This window comes from Acanthochromis polyacanthus, chromosome 1, assembly GCF_021347895.1.
Source record: "Acanthochromis polyacanthus isolate Apoly-LR-REF ecotype Palm Island chromosome 1, KAUST_Apoly_ChrSc, whole genome shotgun sequence".
NCBI lineage: Eukaryota > Metazoa > Chordata > Actinopteri > Pomacentridae > Acanthochromis > Acanthochromis polyacanthus.
Window position 1 is genome coordinate 56,204,414 of NC_067113.1, and position 18,330 is coordinate 56,222,743.

Here is an 18,330-nt window from a genome sequence, read left to right on the forward strand (position 1 = left end):
AAATGCTTTATTTTTGCATTTTTCAGTAACCCCTCGCCTTTCTCTGCCAGACTACACATCATTAACTTTGTTTTTTGCTCCAAGATTTCACTTGGTTGGATAAACACCAGATTAATCAGCACAGATTCTACAAATTCCTCCTCCTAAACCTCATTAAAAACTTTCAAAACTAAGTGTTGTAGATACACATAGCGTCCTTTCTGCTGCTGTATTACCTATTTTTCAGTAGTTTTTTTCCTCATCCACCATCCTTTTTCATGTCTCCAATGCATCTTATTTGCTTCCCTTCTTCTTCTCTACTCCTTTTCTCTGTCATACTGTGTTTTTTTTTAATTTATTATATCTGAGCTTTGCATACAAGTTGCAGCATCGTCAAACCGGAGGAGACAGATGTGCTGAAAGGTGAAGCTCAGCACAAACCAAAGCAGCTGAAATAATCTCAGTGTGTAAATATCAGTCAGAATCCCACCTGGGAGCGAAAGGTCACACTCGCAGGAGAAAACGAAAGCCATATTGAGTGGAGGATTTGCAGAATTGGCATGAAAATAGACATGGGGGGGAGAAAAACCTGAAGATCCTTCAGAGTGGGAGGAAAGCGACAATTATGGAAAAATAACTTCCAAAGGAGGTGTAATTTCCACATGAATATTTACGACTACTTAACTTCACAGAATGACGCTTGATATGCTGAAGTCACGAGTTCTGGAAATGACCACTAAAGATGTTTGTGTGTTTTTTCCACACAGGTATGCAGCGTCCGTGAGCGATGGATCTCAGTACTTTGTGTTGCTCATCATCACAGACGGCGTCATCTCAGACATGGCTCAGACCAAGGAGTCTATCGTCAATGTAAGAGCTGTGAACACCTCATTCTGCACTTTAAATGGCAAAAAAAAAGCTCACCAGAGGTATTCTGAGAAATGTCAGTTGCATTTGTAAATGTGTTTAGTTGCATTAATAACTAGACTTTGCAAATAATCAAAAAGTACGGTTTTCTTTAAAGCTCAAAGGCAAGCATACAGTAAATGGACAGTACAAGTTAATTCCTTACTATTAAAACTTTATTTCCAATACAAAAGCAGATGCAAATGTTAAAAGCAAAGCCAACAAATGCAAAAATGCCCCACAAACCTATGAAACTGCTTGTTTTTAGTGTCATTTCATTTAGTTTTATTGGATTTTGCTTTGTTTTATGTTTTTATTTCATTTCTTATTTTAATGTAATAATTTTTATTTTAATATGATTGAAAATAGCTGCATTTTATTTGAGTAGATTTTACTTTGTTTTTTGAGGAAAGTGTACCTAAATTTAACGACTCCGCGAAAGAAATTAGGAGACATCAACGTAAAAGCTTGCAAATTTCTTGTAAATATTAATATTAATAATAGGACTTTAAACTTAGACTTTATGGTCTCTGTGGGGAATTCTTCTCCATAGCACCATTCCGCTTGATTTACATTGACAAGGCAGTAAAAATTAAAGCAAACAAAATAAATAGATATTACCACTTGATTGTGAGGACATACAATGTAATAGAGACAGTACGTTTCTACTAGTGTCCAGTGACTACTGCGTTCTCCTAACAGCTGGAGTTTTCAACACATTCTATATTACACTGAATGCATTATATTGCAATTTTTCTCCTTTATATGCTGCAAGAAACAGCTCAGTAAATCTAGTGTGGGTCTAACTACCCCACTGTATGATACAGTCTGTGCTCAAACCTCTGCAGTTTGGTCCACTTGTTAAGTCTTTCATCATCTTTAACACAGTGCATTTTTGTACAGGAAGTCTCTCATCGAGGCCCCAAACAGCCAACACTTCTCTCATCCCTGCTGCGATGTTCTCACTTGAAAAAATGCAGTTTGCAGACACTTTTTTATGTAGAATTCCTCATTAAGACAGTAGAGGCTCCGACTGGTGTCAGACTCAGTTTTCCAGCTGGACCATGAGTCCGTTGTAGCTGTTCCAACTGGTGCATTTTTCATCCAGCTCTGGGATGGACACTGTTGATTAGTGTCTTTCATGAGGTGAAAAGCTATTGCATCAGTGATTCTCTCCACAGTTTGGAACTTTTCTCATATAGTGTAACACTGCCAAAGGCAACCAAGATAGTTTTTCTGCTTTGGATGTCATTCAGATACAGTATTTGTTTTGCTAGTTTGAAATGGTCAAACAAATGTGTTCCTCGTTTAGTGGCAAGACACCGCAGACAGAGTGCATGTTTTTGGTCAACATCGTCCTTTCAGTTGGTGAAATATAACTTTAAATAACTGACAATGTGTGGGTATTTTTGCAACCAAATCTTACTTTGCGGTTTTTTTTTATTATCCTGTTCACACTCAAAGCCTGCATGTCAACAAACTTCATGTTGAAGAAAGTGTGAAAAACTTTATCCATGAAGACCAAGAAGTAAATGATGTTCTATCAGACTGTGGCAACAATATTTGAAATATTTGTGTTTTCTCATTTCTATGACAGGTGGTCTAATAAATTTGTTCAGTACTGTACAGAGATTATGTTACAGTTACATTTAAGAGGTGAAATTATAGTACTTTTTTTAACTTATGTATTTTACAAACCAGGGGCTGCTCAGTGGAATAGTGGTTAGCATTTTCGCCTTGCAGCAAGAAGATCCCTGGTTCGAATCCCGGGGTGGGCCTGGGATCTTTCTGCATGGAGTTTGCATGTTCTCCCTAAGCGTGTGTGGGTTTTCTCCGGGTACTCCGGCTTCCTCCCACAGTCCAAAAATATGTTGAGGTTAATTGAGTACTCTACATTGCCCGTAGGTGTGAATGCGAGTGTGATTGTTTGTCTGTATATGTAGCCCTGTGACAGACTGGTGACCTGTCCAGGGTGTCCCCTGCCTTTGCCCGAGTCAGCTGAGATAGGCTCCAGCACCCCCTGCGACCCTAGTGAGGATAAAGCGGTGGATGGATGGATGGATGGATGGATGGATGGATGGATGGATGGATGGATGGATGGATGGATGGATGGATGGATGGATGGATGGATGGATGGATGGATGGATTTTACAAACCAGTTAGCAACTTGCCATGAAGACACTCGGTGACTCCGCACCACTGTCTGCTCAGCTGTACTCTGCTACATGCGCTGCAGGCAGCTCTTAGAGTATTGTAAACATAAACCATGGAGTCAGGCTGCTGGACAAAGGTCTTAGGAGGCTACCATACATGCTGTGACACTTATTGTACTGCTAACTGTCACGTTGAGTCTTCCGTTGTGTATTTGTCATATATAAACATACATAAATGTTTGTCATTCTGTGCATAAATGGTGTGAAAATCCAGCAACACACTGCAATGTAGCTAAAAAGAAGACCATGTTTCGCTGTACACAGAATGTAGCTTAGATGTAAGCTGTATGGAAATGGCCACAACTGTGATGACCTCAAAGCTAATTACATACAAGGAAAAGTGTCTTTTAAATTGCATTTTTTTTAACCTCTGAGAGCATGAATCAGAATTTCAGTGAAAGCTGGAAAACATTTGTTAACCTAACTAGGCTGCTTAGTGGATCACTGTCAGCTTATAAATGTATCAGCGAAGCAATTACTGCATAGAAAACGCATATGATGTTGAGTTTACCATCCATGTTCGTCTAGAAGTCTCAGAATGTACATGAACATAAGGTGCTGCTAATTGAAATAAGAATTGCACATGTTTGATCTTGGCTTCACATGATTTTACTCATCCCTACATGCCCGCCCTTTCTTGCGCTGCCTGCAGAAATAAAAATGCGACTCGGGAGCCTTTACTACTGTTATTTTTTAGCATTTGCTGCGCTGCTTTCACTTTTGACAGCATGTTATTCACCCTCGCTCCATCCTCTCCATCACTGTCAAGTCGTAACACGCTCCGGAGGAAAGCCGAGGCGCCACGTACGATGCAAACTAAATGAACAGTGAGCAGCAGGCGTTTCTTTGCAAAGCCAGTGATCCGTCTCTGGGCCCGTGAACGCAACAAAAAGTAGAATGTTAAAGGGAAAAGGAAAATAGGAGAAGAAGGTTCTAGGTAGGAACCCAAAAGAGCACCTTTACCGTCTGGAAAATAATCGAGATGTTTTTGATAAGATCATCTATCTCTGTGCAGCTGGAGGTCAGAGCATTACTCAAATACACTGAACACACACTGCTGGTCGGTCTTCTATTTCTAATCTGCGGCACCCACACAAACGCACAACACATGTCATGTGTAAGCTGTCAGCGAGTTCAGGCTGCGTTGTTGATTCTCTCATCTCTAATATTATTGACTGTGATGTCTCAACCCACACGACACTGCAGGGGGTGCTGGAGAAAACGCACACATTAAAGATTCACACACGTGCTCGCACATACTGTATGTTACATACCGCAAAGACGTGAACATGACAGGATTTATTTAGTGCCATGTAGCTCATTTATTACCTTGTTACTGCCGAAAACACTTGGTGTTTTGAAATTTTGCAAACTATAAATGGTTGTTCTTCTCTTTTCTGTAGGCCTCCTGTCTGCCCATGTCAATCATCATTGTGGGGGTAGGGCCTGCAGAATTTGATGGTAAGTCACCAAGATCTTGACTTTTGTGAAAAAGCCTGCTCTAGAAAAGTATAAAGGAATCTAGCCTGAGAGTTGTTGGTCTTCCAGTAACTAATTCCGTTTTGGTCAACCAGTATCATCTAAATTTAATATTTTTTTTGATTTGTTGGTTTTTGTTTGCCAACAGTAAGCAATAATGCATACAAGGTGTGATCTAACATTAAAGGGAGACTGCCTATAAAAAAATCTAATTAAAATTTGGCCAACATCCCCATCAAAGTCGTCCCCTTGTGTAGCGATTCACTGCTTCCAGTGCTCCTGTAACACTTGTAATGCTCCCTGAAAGTTTCGTTATATAGACATGTCAAGCACTATTTACAATGAGCTTTGAGTCTCCTAAACAGTCAAAATGATAAAAATTCAACTTGAATTGTATTTATGGGCAAAGGAAGAGGTCATAAAGGACTAAATCTGGCGAGTAGAGTGGGTAGAGAGTATCCGATTGTGTAAATGTGGCCGAAAAACCCATGTACAGTCATGGATGTAATCATTCCACAGTTCAATTCAGTTCAAGTCAATTTCATTTATATAGTGCAGATTCACAACAAATGTCATCTCACAGCACTTAACATAGTAAAGTACCGACCGTACAAATTATAAACGGAGAGAATTGGATAGACTATGAGCAATGGTGGGAAGAAATGAAAAAAAAAACCTGGAATAGAGAGGGGGAAACAAAAAAACTTCCAACAGAACCAAGCTCAGAGAAAGTGGCCATCTGCCTCGACTGGTTGGGTGACACTGGGGTTGAGGGTAGTGGGGATTGTTCAGGTAGTTTGTGCCAAATGTTCTCCCTTAAAGGGGAACTTCGGTTTTTTTCAACCTGGGGTCTGTTTTCATATGTCATTTCATACATGTGAGTGATGGAGAAATGAATTTTCGACATAGCTCCAGTATTTAGCCAGGCAGGCAGCTTAGCAGCTCAGCTAGCAGCTCAGCTAGCGAAAAGTATGAGGCAAGTGCCCCCCCACGTCAAAGTCCGCCCTAACGTGCTTTTTTTCCCACACTGACCGGCTCGGATAGTCTCGAGTGTCCCACAACATACTAGAGATGAGAAGTGAACGAAAACCTCCACATTACCTGGCGATCGCTCTTTGTTGTCTGTATCCAAATCTCAGGACGCTAGAAAGCAAATCTCGTTCTGAAATCGCGCGATGGCTCGTGAGCTATCGCGTGATTTAAAGAAAATAATGTTCATGGTTCTTCTAACCTGACACACCTCACAGACTGCCACTTTTCCACTGTGACTTGTGGTGGTAGCCACAAATCCAGCTTTTTTTCAATTGTGATGATCCTCCACATAAAAGTTGGATCATCTAGCTGCAAACTCGCACAGAATTTGATGTTTTCTTCTCAGCTACACTTTGATGTCAAAGGAGAAATTGCATATGGGCTCCTGCCAGTTACTGCTTTCACAAAAGTCCCGGAACTTTTTGATCGCACTTATAATGCCGGGTTTTCCTGCTTTTTTGATGTCTCTTTAACCTTTATCATCCATGTTCTTCTCCTCAGCCATGGTTGAGCTGGATGGTGATGAAGTCAGAATCTCGTCCAGGGGAAGATACGCTGAGAGGGACATTGTTCAGGTACGCTTTAGCTCCCCACTGCATTGTCATTCTTTTATCAAAAGTTAAGACTGTTTTTCACCATTGAGCTCTGTCATTTAGTCACTTTGTTCTTGGTTTTTCATCCCTAACAATGAAGCGTATTTATTCTAAATATGATTCTGATTCATGAGCAGTAGAAATCATGGCTAATTTAACCTTCTAGGTGGCTAGAGTGTGAATTTTAGTTGCCTTTTTCTTCCAGGCTTCATGTACTATATATGTTTTTCTATGTGAAGACTACCAGACCTCAGGTTTGTTCTGTGGCAATTAAACTAGACACACCAGACGATTCAAGATCTCAAGAGTAATTGATAAAAAATCAAACCCCTCTTATCAAGCCAGATGACGTTTTAGTGCTGCATGTTGCCAACAAAGTGAAGTACAAACCGTGGACACAAAATGAGCCTGGAGCTTCTGGTGTCCCTGGAGGTCTGTGCAGACGGACCCCAGGGCAGACAGACACCTGGTTCCCTCGATAGTGTGGTGAATCAGAACCCAGATGGCAAGACAGATGCACACTTAGACACAGAAATCTAATGGCAAACTCCCCAGTAAGAGCGAAGAGCCAAATCCCTGTCTCTCCATCTTTTACTCCGTCTCTTTCTCATTAAAGTGGGTGAACGGTGACCCTCGGCTCTAACCTCCGGGATAAAGTGCAGCTTAAAAAGTCCAGGGCATCATGGGGTCTGCAGTCAGTCAGTCATGCAGAAGGGTCTGTGAAGTGAAGCAAAAATGACACTTTTACAACATTGATGGTTTTTGCTTTGCTTCTTTGTATAGTTTCTCAATATAGACTCAAGGTATAAACTCAAACTCTTGATATTATCTTTTTATTTATTCCTTTAACCCTTCAATCATTTCTTCAACCATGCCTCCACCCCATTCTTCCCCTTTTATTTATGTTCCTGTTTGCCTTGCTACAGGCAGTAACATCACAATGACAACCTCTGCTTGTCATATCGATGCCCTATCCTTTGCATCAAAGCAACGACAAGAAATGCAAACCTCCACACTGAGACGTCTGTTTGTTTGTTTGCGACATGGTTGAAGTCACGTTTGTCCTCCTCGGTGACCTTTGCGCCATCGCCGCCACATCCTTCTCACTCTCACCCTCCCTCAGAGCCACGTGGACGATGGAGGCTCGCTCATTAGCTGCCTTTTTAACAAGCTGAAGTTCACACATACATGCAGGCGCTCCATGCAGAAGAGACCCGGCGATGGAAAACTAAGTTTCAGCGCGGGAACATTATACCAGCTCAGCCTCCAGGCGCTCATTATCAGCAAGCTAATAACCCCGAGTGGCATGGTGAGGCTTACCTTCCGTGGCGAGGGTTTCCTGCGCAAATTGGCTTCTCATATGATCTCGTGATTGCAGGTGACAACATCTCATTAAGTAAATGAAACGGGCTGAAATCTGTGCTCATTTAGCTTCGCTGTAGCATCCATGTAAGAGCAGAGAGTGCAGCCCTATGAGGGTTTAGTGACACATGGCCATCAGTGGAATATCTCTTTATTAAATCCTAACAGGCGGATTGAGGATTGCGAAAGAGGCAGCAGCCTTGAGATGTTTATGGTAATATTGCAGCGTGGCCCGACGGTTAAAGAAGCCAACGACAACCCTGCCTTCGGGGATTCTTTAGCAAGTTACATTACACGGTAGTGTGGATGATGTCACTTCAGGGCCTGTTTGGTGGGGAAATGGCATTCATTATATAGTGGAGCTGTTGGCCTCCATGAGACTGATATATCATAGTAAACTGACATGTAGCACATCCAGTGTAGTGACATTAAAGGATAATTCTGTCTGTTTCCTTTATTACAACTTATTTTTAGAATTTTGACCCTCATTTCTATCACTTGTGATATCATTGTAAAGCCAGTAGTTGATCCAGATCATCAAAACTACTGTATGCTTAAGTAAGTTTGAGAATATTTTTAAATGCATTAAAATAATACTGACATGAACACTGAACCATTTTTTGCTTGATCTGATCATTCCTCCTATTCATACTGGGCATTCACCCTCTGAACCACAAAGCCCACTTTGTAAAGCATGTTATCCTTTTAAAAACTGCGTGGTTACACTGCTCATTACAGCCAGAAATGGTAAAACCAAGTGGAATCAGCAGCACGTAGAACTGACCGACATCCCTTAAAATTGCTACGAATCACTTTATTCTACATGTCTATTCTAAAAATTCTCCAAAAAATTAACTATATGCACAATATAAATTCTAAAAAAAAAGAATAATTCTGCACCTCTCTGTGCAACCATCAAATGATTAATGACTCACCTGCAGCCAACAGTCACCTGGCAAAAATTTATGGACGTTTCAGTTGTGAACTGGTCTGAACTGCAGGCAGTGTAACACAGAGCAAATAGGTGACAAATATGGAAATAAATTAAAAATAGAAGCAGTAAAATATCTAGAGCATGCAGAGCCACCATTTTCCAGTATAACACATTTTTACACTTTTTTTCATTTTTTGTTTAATACAATATTCAAAAAATTTCAACTTCTGCTTTTTCTTTTTTTCATGATCTTTGACATTAGTACTGTGCCATCCTGGACATAACACATTTCTGAGTTCTCTCTACCACTAACTATGGTTGTTTTGTTTCCACAGAGGTACAGGACTTTATATTGCAGTAAAAAATGAGCCCACAGCAAGAAAAAAAAAAGTTAAAGTAGCAAAAAACGCCCAGAAGATCCAAAACTTACATTCCGAAGTTAATCTAGAGCTAATGTAAGGCTTCACCAGTCTTTACTATCAGACACCTTAATTCGACTTTGATTGTAATCATATTATGAGGAAAGCTTTTACCATCCAGTATGAACAAGAGGAATGATTGCAACAAATGAAAACAAAGCAAACTGCGTCAGGTTAATTAGAAACTGGATTTGGACTACGGTAACCACTCACAAACGTAGTTGCATTCATTAAGTCACGTCACAACCTTGCACATTTTCAGCCTAATATTTCATCCCAGCTTTCCAAAATATGTGCTAGCACTAACTCGGTCTTGTTTTGGTGGATCTGTGCCTGCATGTCCTCTCAGTCTCAAAGCTACAGCAGACATCAACAGATTCCATGACTTAAAATTCTCAGTAGAAACATGACATTGCTAATTTGCACTTTTCTTGTATCTACATTTGCTGCTCGTCTCGATGGCCTCGGGGATCAGATTTGTCTGCAAGTGCTGTTTAGCAGAAAGCTTCACATTCGCCACCTCCTGTTCACCAGACAGCAGTTTAATTTCAGCCAAGAGGGTGAATCTGCAGCGTCTTAATTAGGGCACATTCTTTGCTGCGGTGCCAGTTTGTGAAGTGGACTGGTGAGATGGCTGCATTTTTACAGAAGTAGTCTTGAACTTCATAAGTTCATCTTCCACTTAGTTGAAACACAAAGGATCATGTGACATAATTTGTATTCTATCCTTGAAGTTCTTTTTCTACATTTGTATTCATCATTTTCCCCCATCATTCGTTTCCTCTTCTTCTTTCTCACATTAATTTGCAGCTTAAATTGGAGCAGATAACACAATTCTGATTTGTTTTTACTCTTCTAGTTTTGGAAAAGAACATCTATAAATTTGTTAAATGACATTGTCACAAAAAGCAATCATGCATTTTTGCTTCTTTAGAGATTTATTAAAGATATTCTATAAATTTAGCAAAACTTCCTGGGTCAAAAATATTCACAGCAACTTAAATGATCAGTTTTGGTGATGTAGAAAGCTGTGTTAATCACATTTTCTTAGTGGCATGGCCTTTTAACTCTTCATGAGTGATTACAATTGACGACAGCAGCTCTTGTGGGCCAATTGAAATGGAGCCCATTTGATAGACTCATAGGACTCAGCCACAAACGCTACAATGAGGAAGTCTGAGGAGCTGAGTACAAATCTGAAAGGCAAATCATTGACTTGAAGACGTTAGGAAAGTCACTTAGCCCCTCGATTCATGTAAGTTTAAAGTTCATGGACAAAGGAAAGTCCTATGGTTAGATGAAACAGAGCTATTTTACCAGAAATTATGTTTGGTAGAGAGAAGTTGGGACCTTTGACCACAAGAACATCAATCCTACCATCAAGCATAGTGGTAGCAGTATTATGCTGTGAGGTTGTTTTTCTGCCAGTGGAACTAGTGCTTTACACAAAGTAAATAATGAAAAAGAAGGATTACCTCCACATTCTTCAGGAAAACCTAAAATAACCAGAAGGTTGGATTTTGGACACAGTTGGATGTTCCAATAAGACAATGACCCTATTGGAAATCATAAAGAAATGACTAAAATTGAATGTAAATTAAGCAATGTCATGACTTAAACCCCATCAAGAACCTCCAAACTTACCTAAAGAGAGAAGATTGTGTCAGAAAGTTTAGTTTAAAAAATGTTGTTAAAGTGTACCAATTTGGCCTAAGATATAACCAGAAGTGCCTAGTTCAGGGGAAAATGCACGAGGGACATTTATCCAAATATTAGCACTGCTGTGTGTATATTTTGATTCAGCAATTTTGTAAATACATGTTCTTTGCAAGTATATGTAATCTTTTGTTCATGACTGTATTTCTCAGCGGACCTTAAACATACGCCGCAATCTGGTTGACAAGTTTGTTGTGCCTTTACGGTCAGACGGTTGCTGTTTATAGTTGAAAATTCATGTTTCCTGTCCCCTTTTTCTTTTAAAATGTGTTTTTTAACTCTCGTTTCTTCCTTCTCAGTTTGTCCCATTCAGGGACTACATCGACCGAACAGGGAACCACGTCCTGAGCATGGCCCGGCTCGCCAAAGACGTCCTAGCCGAGATCCCCGACCAGTTCCTGTCCTACATGCGGACCCGTGGGATAAAGCCCTCGCCGGCACCCCCTCCCTACACACCTCCTGCCCAACCCCTCCAAACCCAGATTTGAAGAGCAAGGAGTAAAAATGGCATTCAGAGTCAGGGGTTCGCTGAACATTTACGTGCGAAATACTTCCATTTCCTTAAAGCCGCTCTCCATGCCTTGTCGTCGTGGATACACAGTGGTCTTTCTCGTGTTCAGGAAGCTGCATGCCGGGGCGGGAGAGTTGCGCATTTTGAGGGCCTCAAAAGCCAATGAGAGTCTGTTTACTTCCACTGTCAAGCATTCCTGTTATTGTCTGGATTTATTTTTAATTTGTTTTTCTTGCCTGGGAAACCTGGAGAGAGTTTGGGTAGTCAAGCTGTGAAGCAAATGAAGGAACGAAGTAAAGCACCGCTCCGTGGAAATGAGAATGTCTCCAGACAAACAAAGGAATCACTTGATCTTAAACGAACTCGAAGTTCTCTTGTAAATAACCGAACACTACTACTTCTTCTTTCTCTGTCTCTTTCTCTCTCTGACTCACTCATTGTTTACAGTAAATGCTAACAAGGATTTTTACTGTTGATACTTTTATATTGACACAGTTTCAATATGAAGCTTGTAATACTCTTTCTCTCTTTCTCCTGGCATGTGTCAGGTAGCAGCAGTGCAGGTCCTGGTAGCCCTTCTGTACTGTACCGTACCGTGCTGTACCGTACTGTACTGTATTCTAGTGTTTGTATTAACCTTTTGCATGAGTGTAGCCTCAGTCAAGTGCATGCATATAGTGGCCCTGCACTACCTCTTCCACATCTGTCTGTCTGCCTGTATCTCCATTTGTCTGTTCGTCTCCCTTTTAGAGCTTGTTTTCATGTCTGTCTATTCTGTTTATTTTACCTTTCTTTTGTGCCTTAGCTGTGTTTCCATCCAACTTTTTATTTTGTAAGTAAGGATAGTCTCGCTGATTTGAGAATGCGTCATTGTTATGCTTATTTTAGGATTTTATCACCGAATGTGATGAATAACGGCATTTCTTTGGTTCGTTTAATATAATCAGGCTCATAAATGATTCAGCTTCACTCCAAAAGTATTTTTGAAACGTAAAATCTTGCCTTCAAAAAAACAGGATACAATTACTATATTCCCTGATGCTTTTGTTGATTTTTAGCCTTGATTACTACAGAGACCCATAAACAGGAGTTGTCGTCCCCAACGCAGTGGTCATGGGTTCAAATCTTGCCCATGGCCCTTTGCTGCAGGTCTTTCCTCCATTTCTGTCCCCACATTTCCTGTCCAGATTTCCTGTCCTGTTATTTAACAATGGCTAAAAGGCCACAAACAAAAAACCAAGCAAAGTGAAATATTTCCAATACTTTTGTGTATGACTGGATTCGTGAAAAACTAAAGACATTTCCATCTTCTGTCATGTGCTGTCATTTACGGCTACTAGCAGCCATTAGCATGCTAACAGACAAAGATCTTTAGCATAGTAAACAGCATTCCTAAGGGGTGTACTAGGAAGTGGATATGTTATGCCTAAAGCCAGAGTTTCCAGTGTCGTCATAGTGATTCTGTTTTAATCTGCTAGATCACCATGGTAACAGATGCTGCATGGCTTCAGTGGTGGTTCTGTTGAGTTTCAAATTTGGCTATAAGAAGCGCCTCCTTTTCATGAATTGCTTCCTTGACCATGTTCTCTCTGAGCGAATCAGATTCTCAGCGATGTTAATATGTTATATCTGCAGACGTGTTGAGCTGTTGTTAGTAACACGGGGACCGACATGCATTCAGTTGGTGATGCAAAAAAATGCATAAATATGCTTTTATGCTTGCTCCTGATTTTCTGCAAAGTCTGTTTTACAGTGCCGGTAATGGACACAAATTAGAAAATGAATTAGTCTTTTAGAATTTATCAGAAAATAATCAATCCTTGATAACAATATTAATTTTAATCTGATTTAGCAAAAAACTAAAATGACTTCCATGTATTCTTTATTGTGGAACAATCAGCCATAAATACTTATTGAATAATATGTACTGCTGGACAGGGGTCATGCAAAAAATAAGCAGCTGCACTGAGAGTGCACTGAGTGGTAAAATATAAACATTATTTTACAGATTAACAGTTTTCTACTAGCATTCCTCTCTTGCATCGTTTAATCTATATGTCAGCTGAAGTTAAACCATGTAGTCTAACCAGATTCTGTAGAAAAACTAAAAATTCTGCTCTTCTTGGTGCAACTGATAAGCCATTGGTGACTCAACAGTAACAGCCCCTTTAAAGCATAGTACATTTTGTAGTTCTTTGTAGCTCTCTTATAACAAATTGTTCTTCTAACTGAAGTAAAATTGGCCCATTTTGTGCAAAAGACACCTCATTTCATTGGAATGAACACAGAGCCTGATTAAGAAAACCAGGTTAACAAAATATTTAACTGCCATCATGAAACCCATCATCTCTGACTGGAGTTCTAAGTTTTGTTTAGCCAGATTACCCTAAAAAAGCCTGGCTTTGTTTAAATTGCTTCGTACAACACCTCTCTAGTAACCATTAGCATGCTAGCATGGCTGTGGACCCCTGTCATTTGTCCTTAAAAAATTAAATAAAATATGACCAACATTTTTGCCCAAAATTAGATTTTTAAAGCCTAGTTTGTTTGTTCGAGCCAATATTATTGACTGTTGAATGGAAACATAGCTACTCCATCTCCCACTGTCTCTGTCTGCCTCCAAACTGCCTTGGCTACAAGATGCCCATGTTCTGGGGGGGGGGTTGTGTCATTGTGTCGTCCCATTGCCCTCCTGCCCCATGTTTAAAACGACAGCAGCTGCTCTCAAACTAAGTACTGTTTGAGCAAAAAGAGCCCAGTGGTCAAAAATGCAGAAAAATCACATGTTCCCTATGTTTGCTTTTCTTTTATGTGTGGATGTGTGCGTGTGCCTGTGTTTTTATTACACCTTTAGCTTTGATACGGCTTTATATGTTGGTTTTTATGGTTTCTATGTGCCAATCGTGTGATGGAGGATGATTTGTGTGAGCTGCATTTGTCATCGACGACTTTCCAGTTTTAACTTTGATGAGTTCTGTTCTTGTGGTGAATGTGGACGGGTTGGTCAGTGCTGTCATTGAGTGAGTCAGTAATGAATGCAGTCTGTGTGCTGGATGAGAGAATGCAGAGTTTCTTTTACAACAACATTAGATGAAATATTTTAAAACGGCTTAAAGAAAGTGCAGCATTTTGCCATTTATTAGACATGGTGCGAGCTACACAGGAAAATTTAGCATTGCAGTATTGATAGGGACCAAAACTTGACAAGCATTATTTTCCAGATTATACAGTCAATTATCAAGTCAAAGCAGACAGTATCAAAGTAGCTCCATAGTATGGAATAGTCACTAAGAGACTACCTACAAACACAGAGAGAATTTATGGCATTGCTAAATCAAGTGAAGATACAAATGAGAGGAGTTCACTATTTCACATTTAATCTAATGAGCTAATTAACCCTTCTCTAAGCCCCGCCCCCCAAGATGTCAGTCAGTGAGGTTTTCCAAAGGGAATTAGATGAAATTTCTGGAATAACACTGAATCTGATTAAAATTAACGCAAACAACTCGTATGATTTAGTGGCAGAGTATGTGAAAAAAGAAGACATTAACACTGAGGGAAAAGCTCAGGCCTCCATGTCTTAACAGTTCATGTACAAGACAAACATATGCATGAACAACAGTATTATTGCTCAGCAGATTAGTTCAAGAATAGGTGGTTTTATTTCCAGCTAAATTTTAGTTATGACAAATTATGACTTTCGTAGTCTAATATAGCCCATACCTTGCTCAAAAAAAAAAAAATTCACGCTTTTCCATTTGTTTAAAGTACACCAGGGTCCATACATTTGATCTCATAATATACATGTCACTTATAGTTAATGTTCAACTGTCTTCAAAGTTAAGCTTGTTAAGTGAATAATTGAAAATAAAATGAACACACTCTGTACAGTAAATATTAACCGTTTGAGTGAGGAATAAAGCAGGACATTTGTAGTAGACTGGAACAGCCATCTTTAAAACAGAGAAGGTGGTCTACAGCACCACTTGTCAGGTACTTATAATGCAGCCTTGAAAGTTTGACCACCATTAACACTTTAAGTCATAACTGGTCTGGCATGTGAAGAGCTGAAAGATCCTCAAGACCCAACAAGAGAAGTCTGATGGCCTTCTACTGAAGCTCTTAGGACATTTAAATTTCAGTTACGGCTCTCCTTCCGTTCATGTGGATATGCGCCTGGTCTTGTTCGCCCCAAACAACTATTTAGGGGTTTTACCAAGGTGGCTGCCCACTGGTCAGACTTGCCTTTGGTTGAAGAATTGGCTTGGTTATGGGTGCAGTTTTATTTAATCTGTTTAATCTTTTCAGGTGTTGCTTCCAAAATTCCCAGTTTTCTTTTGTGTCTACAGAGTTTTTGCAGTGCCAAGACGAAATTTTTTTTCTCCATATGCATCCATGTCTTTTCCTGTACTCACAGATGCTCCATTGCCGTTGACTCCTGATGAGGTTTTAGCCTCACAGTTGACCACACAATGGAACAACATGCTTATTTTGACCCACATGGTCTTATACCAACTTTTTACTTCTTTGTTTAAAATCATATGGCATCTTAAGCCTGTGTGAAGAGATTGTACCATTCCATATCCAGGGAGAAAATGCTCTCTTTGACTTCTTTTTTTTTTTTTTTTTTACATTTTTGTGCGCTTGCTTGTAGCTCGATGGCGTATTGATGTCTGACCATGCAAAAATGATTAACTGACGTGGTTTTTTTTGTTTTTTTTTACAGTTTGGCTTCAGTATCTGACATCGCTGCCTTGTCTTGAAGATGTCAGACATTCCCAAGTTTCTTTATTCGCAGTCTCCCCATGTATTGTCACAGTAGCAGAGCCCCATTCTGGCTGAACTAACCATATCAGTGTGCGTGTATCGACTCAATACTCTTGCAGCTGGGCACCCGCTGTGTTCAGAGCATAGCTGGACATATCATTAGAACTGCAGGTCAAAATAGGGAGCTCATTACTGCAGCAGATACTGTGGAAAATCACATCTACAAAACTGTTAACAGATCCGATACTGTGGGGGTCGGAGAGGGCTTATTATAGCCTTTGTCGATAGGAAGGCCAGAGAAGTTTTCTACAGTAACATTAGCCACCATAAACGGCCGATCATGCCAGAGCAAGTAAAGCTTGTTGCAGATCCCCTGAGTGTAGTGAACAACATTTTACTGCTTATGAATTCAGCTTTTTGTTTATAGGAGGGAAGATATCTTGTTCCAACATTCGAATGGTAAATTGTCTCACTTAAAAGATTCAAATACCAGGAGCAGGAGAAAGTTAACAGTGAATTAACCTTTATGTCAACATTGATGATCTTTCAGACTATATTTAACATTTTCATGGCAATTTTAAAATTAATTGGCTGTTCAAACACCAGGCCCCCCTTTCGTGTTAATTGAACAACAAACTACCTCCTGTAGTCACGTGTTCATCAGTAAATCCTTTCAGGCTAAGAAATTTAATCTCTCAACTAAATGCTTATTTCACATAATTTTATGTCAAGACTTAGACAACATAGTATGGAGTTCAAAACGGCTATAAATGCAAAATCTCAATGGCACTGAATTTATAGCATTAAAATGCTTCATTGTTCACGATGAAGCATAAAATCATTTTATGTAGCGTGAATTTGACACAAAACGATACAAAGACACAAAAGAACAAAAAACAGACATAAAATGATATAAATGGAACAGAAACATTAATGAGAGGCAAAAGAAAAATGAGACTACATGACAAAAGGAGCCAAAACAAGACCGAAACTAGAAACAAAAAGAAAAGCGGCACACAAAACTATCTGCTGCCAGTATTTTACTGTAATTTTTACAGGAACATTTATTAGCATAAAAAGTCTACCACCAGAATTGCTGAATTCATCTTTAAATGCTAATCTTTTGTTTAAGAATTTGACTAATTAAAAAACAAGTTGCTGCAACTGGATTAGCGAAATACAGATTTAAACAAATTCAAAACTCTGTATATTTTTTAACTCAAAGAGTTAAACTGCTGAAAATGGTTTTAGGAATTGCAGAAATTGAAATTCCACTGTGATACTGGCAAAAAAAGATATTAAAAATGAAGAATTAAAACCTTATTATTGCAGATACACGAAATTCAAAGATTTCAGTGATTTTTAAACATATTAATTTTGGTTCATTTACAATAATATATTTACTTTTTTGTCCTTTTTGGCTTCCATATAGACCCACAAATGCTCACACAGTCCTTATAGTTGATGCGGTCATTTATTTTGTGTTGATCTGCTTTGGATGAACAAATCTAGTTGTGAATCATAGTGCAACAGCTCACTAACTTTACCAAGCCCCAAGAAGTGACCAGTGTGTATGTGTGAGTTTGTGTGAGTGTGTGTGTTTGCAAGCATGTGTTTGATACAAGTATTTCCATGTGTGTGCGAGTGTCTGTGTGCCTGTGTGGCACCTTGATAAGAGTGTTTTCTTAGACCATGTGAGGTGTTACCACACATAAGATCTTTGTTTACTAAAGATATCCAAATAATATATTGTATGCTCGTCATATCTTCTTAACAATGTGCACTATGTTTGCATGTACAGTTTTACAAAGGATGCACCAGTTCCTTTTGTTGAAAACTGAGTGTTTTGAAATATACAAATCTATATGAAAAATTAACTGTACAAAATGGCCTTAAATCTTTCACTGATTTTTTTTTTCTTGGAATTGTGCGATGCCTTCTTCAGAAAAATGAATTGTTTAAAGGAACTGATCATTATTATCTATTTTGTGTCAGTGTTTCTATTGCTTTCTAGTGTGTTTTCTTTGCACAAGTTCAATAATCGAAAAAAATGATCTTGTACTTTTTTGAAACCGTGATTAATCAGAGAAAGCATGGCTGAAGTACTGATTGTCTGATAATACATATAATAGATGACTATTTCTGTATTGAATTATGGATTTTTAAATAAATATTCATATTAAACTAAATTTGCAGTAGTTTTTTTTTCTTTTGGAAAGGTTGACTTTATATCTTTTCTCATATATATTTTGTCTTTTTTTCCCCTTTCTCCACTCATAGCTTATTAAGACTCATGTCTGGTTTGCTCCCTTTGCCAGGATAATTATAGTACAAGAAAGTCCACCCACACCAAAAACACTCAAACACATGGCCACATAAGAACGAACATACCACTGCAAACATTTGTTATGTATTAATG

General features: G+C 39.1%; 1 protein-coding gene across 1 annotated transcript in view; it reads left to right on the top strand.

The window, feature by feature from the left end:
• Positions 1-18,100, top strand: part of LOC110950992 (copine-8) — a 138,994-nt gene extending 120,894 nt beyond the window's left edge. The window contains exons 17-20 of the mRNA XM_022193878.2: positions 747-849; positions 4,502-4,559; positions 6,111-6,184; positions 10,933-18,100. Coding sequence (XP_022049570.1) covers positions 747-849; positions 4,502-4,559; positions 6,111-6,184; positions 10,933-11,121 — 424 coding nt within the window. The 3' untranslated portion in view covers positions 11,122-18,100. The remainder of the gene's footprint in view (positions 1-746; positions 850-4,501; positions 4,560-6,110; positions 6,185-10,932) is intronic.
• The last annotated feature ends 230 nt before the right edge of the window (positions 18,101-18,330 follow it).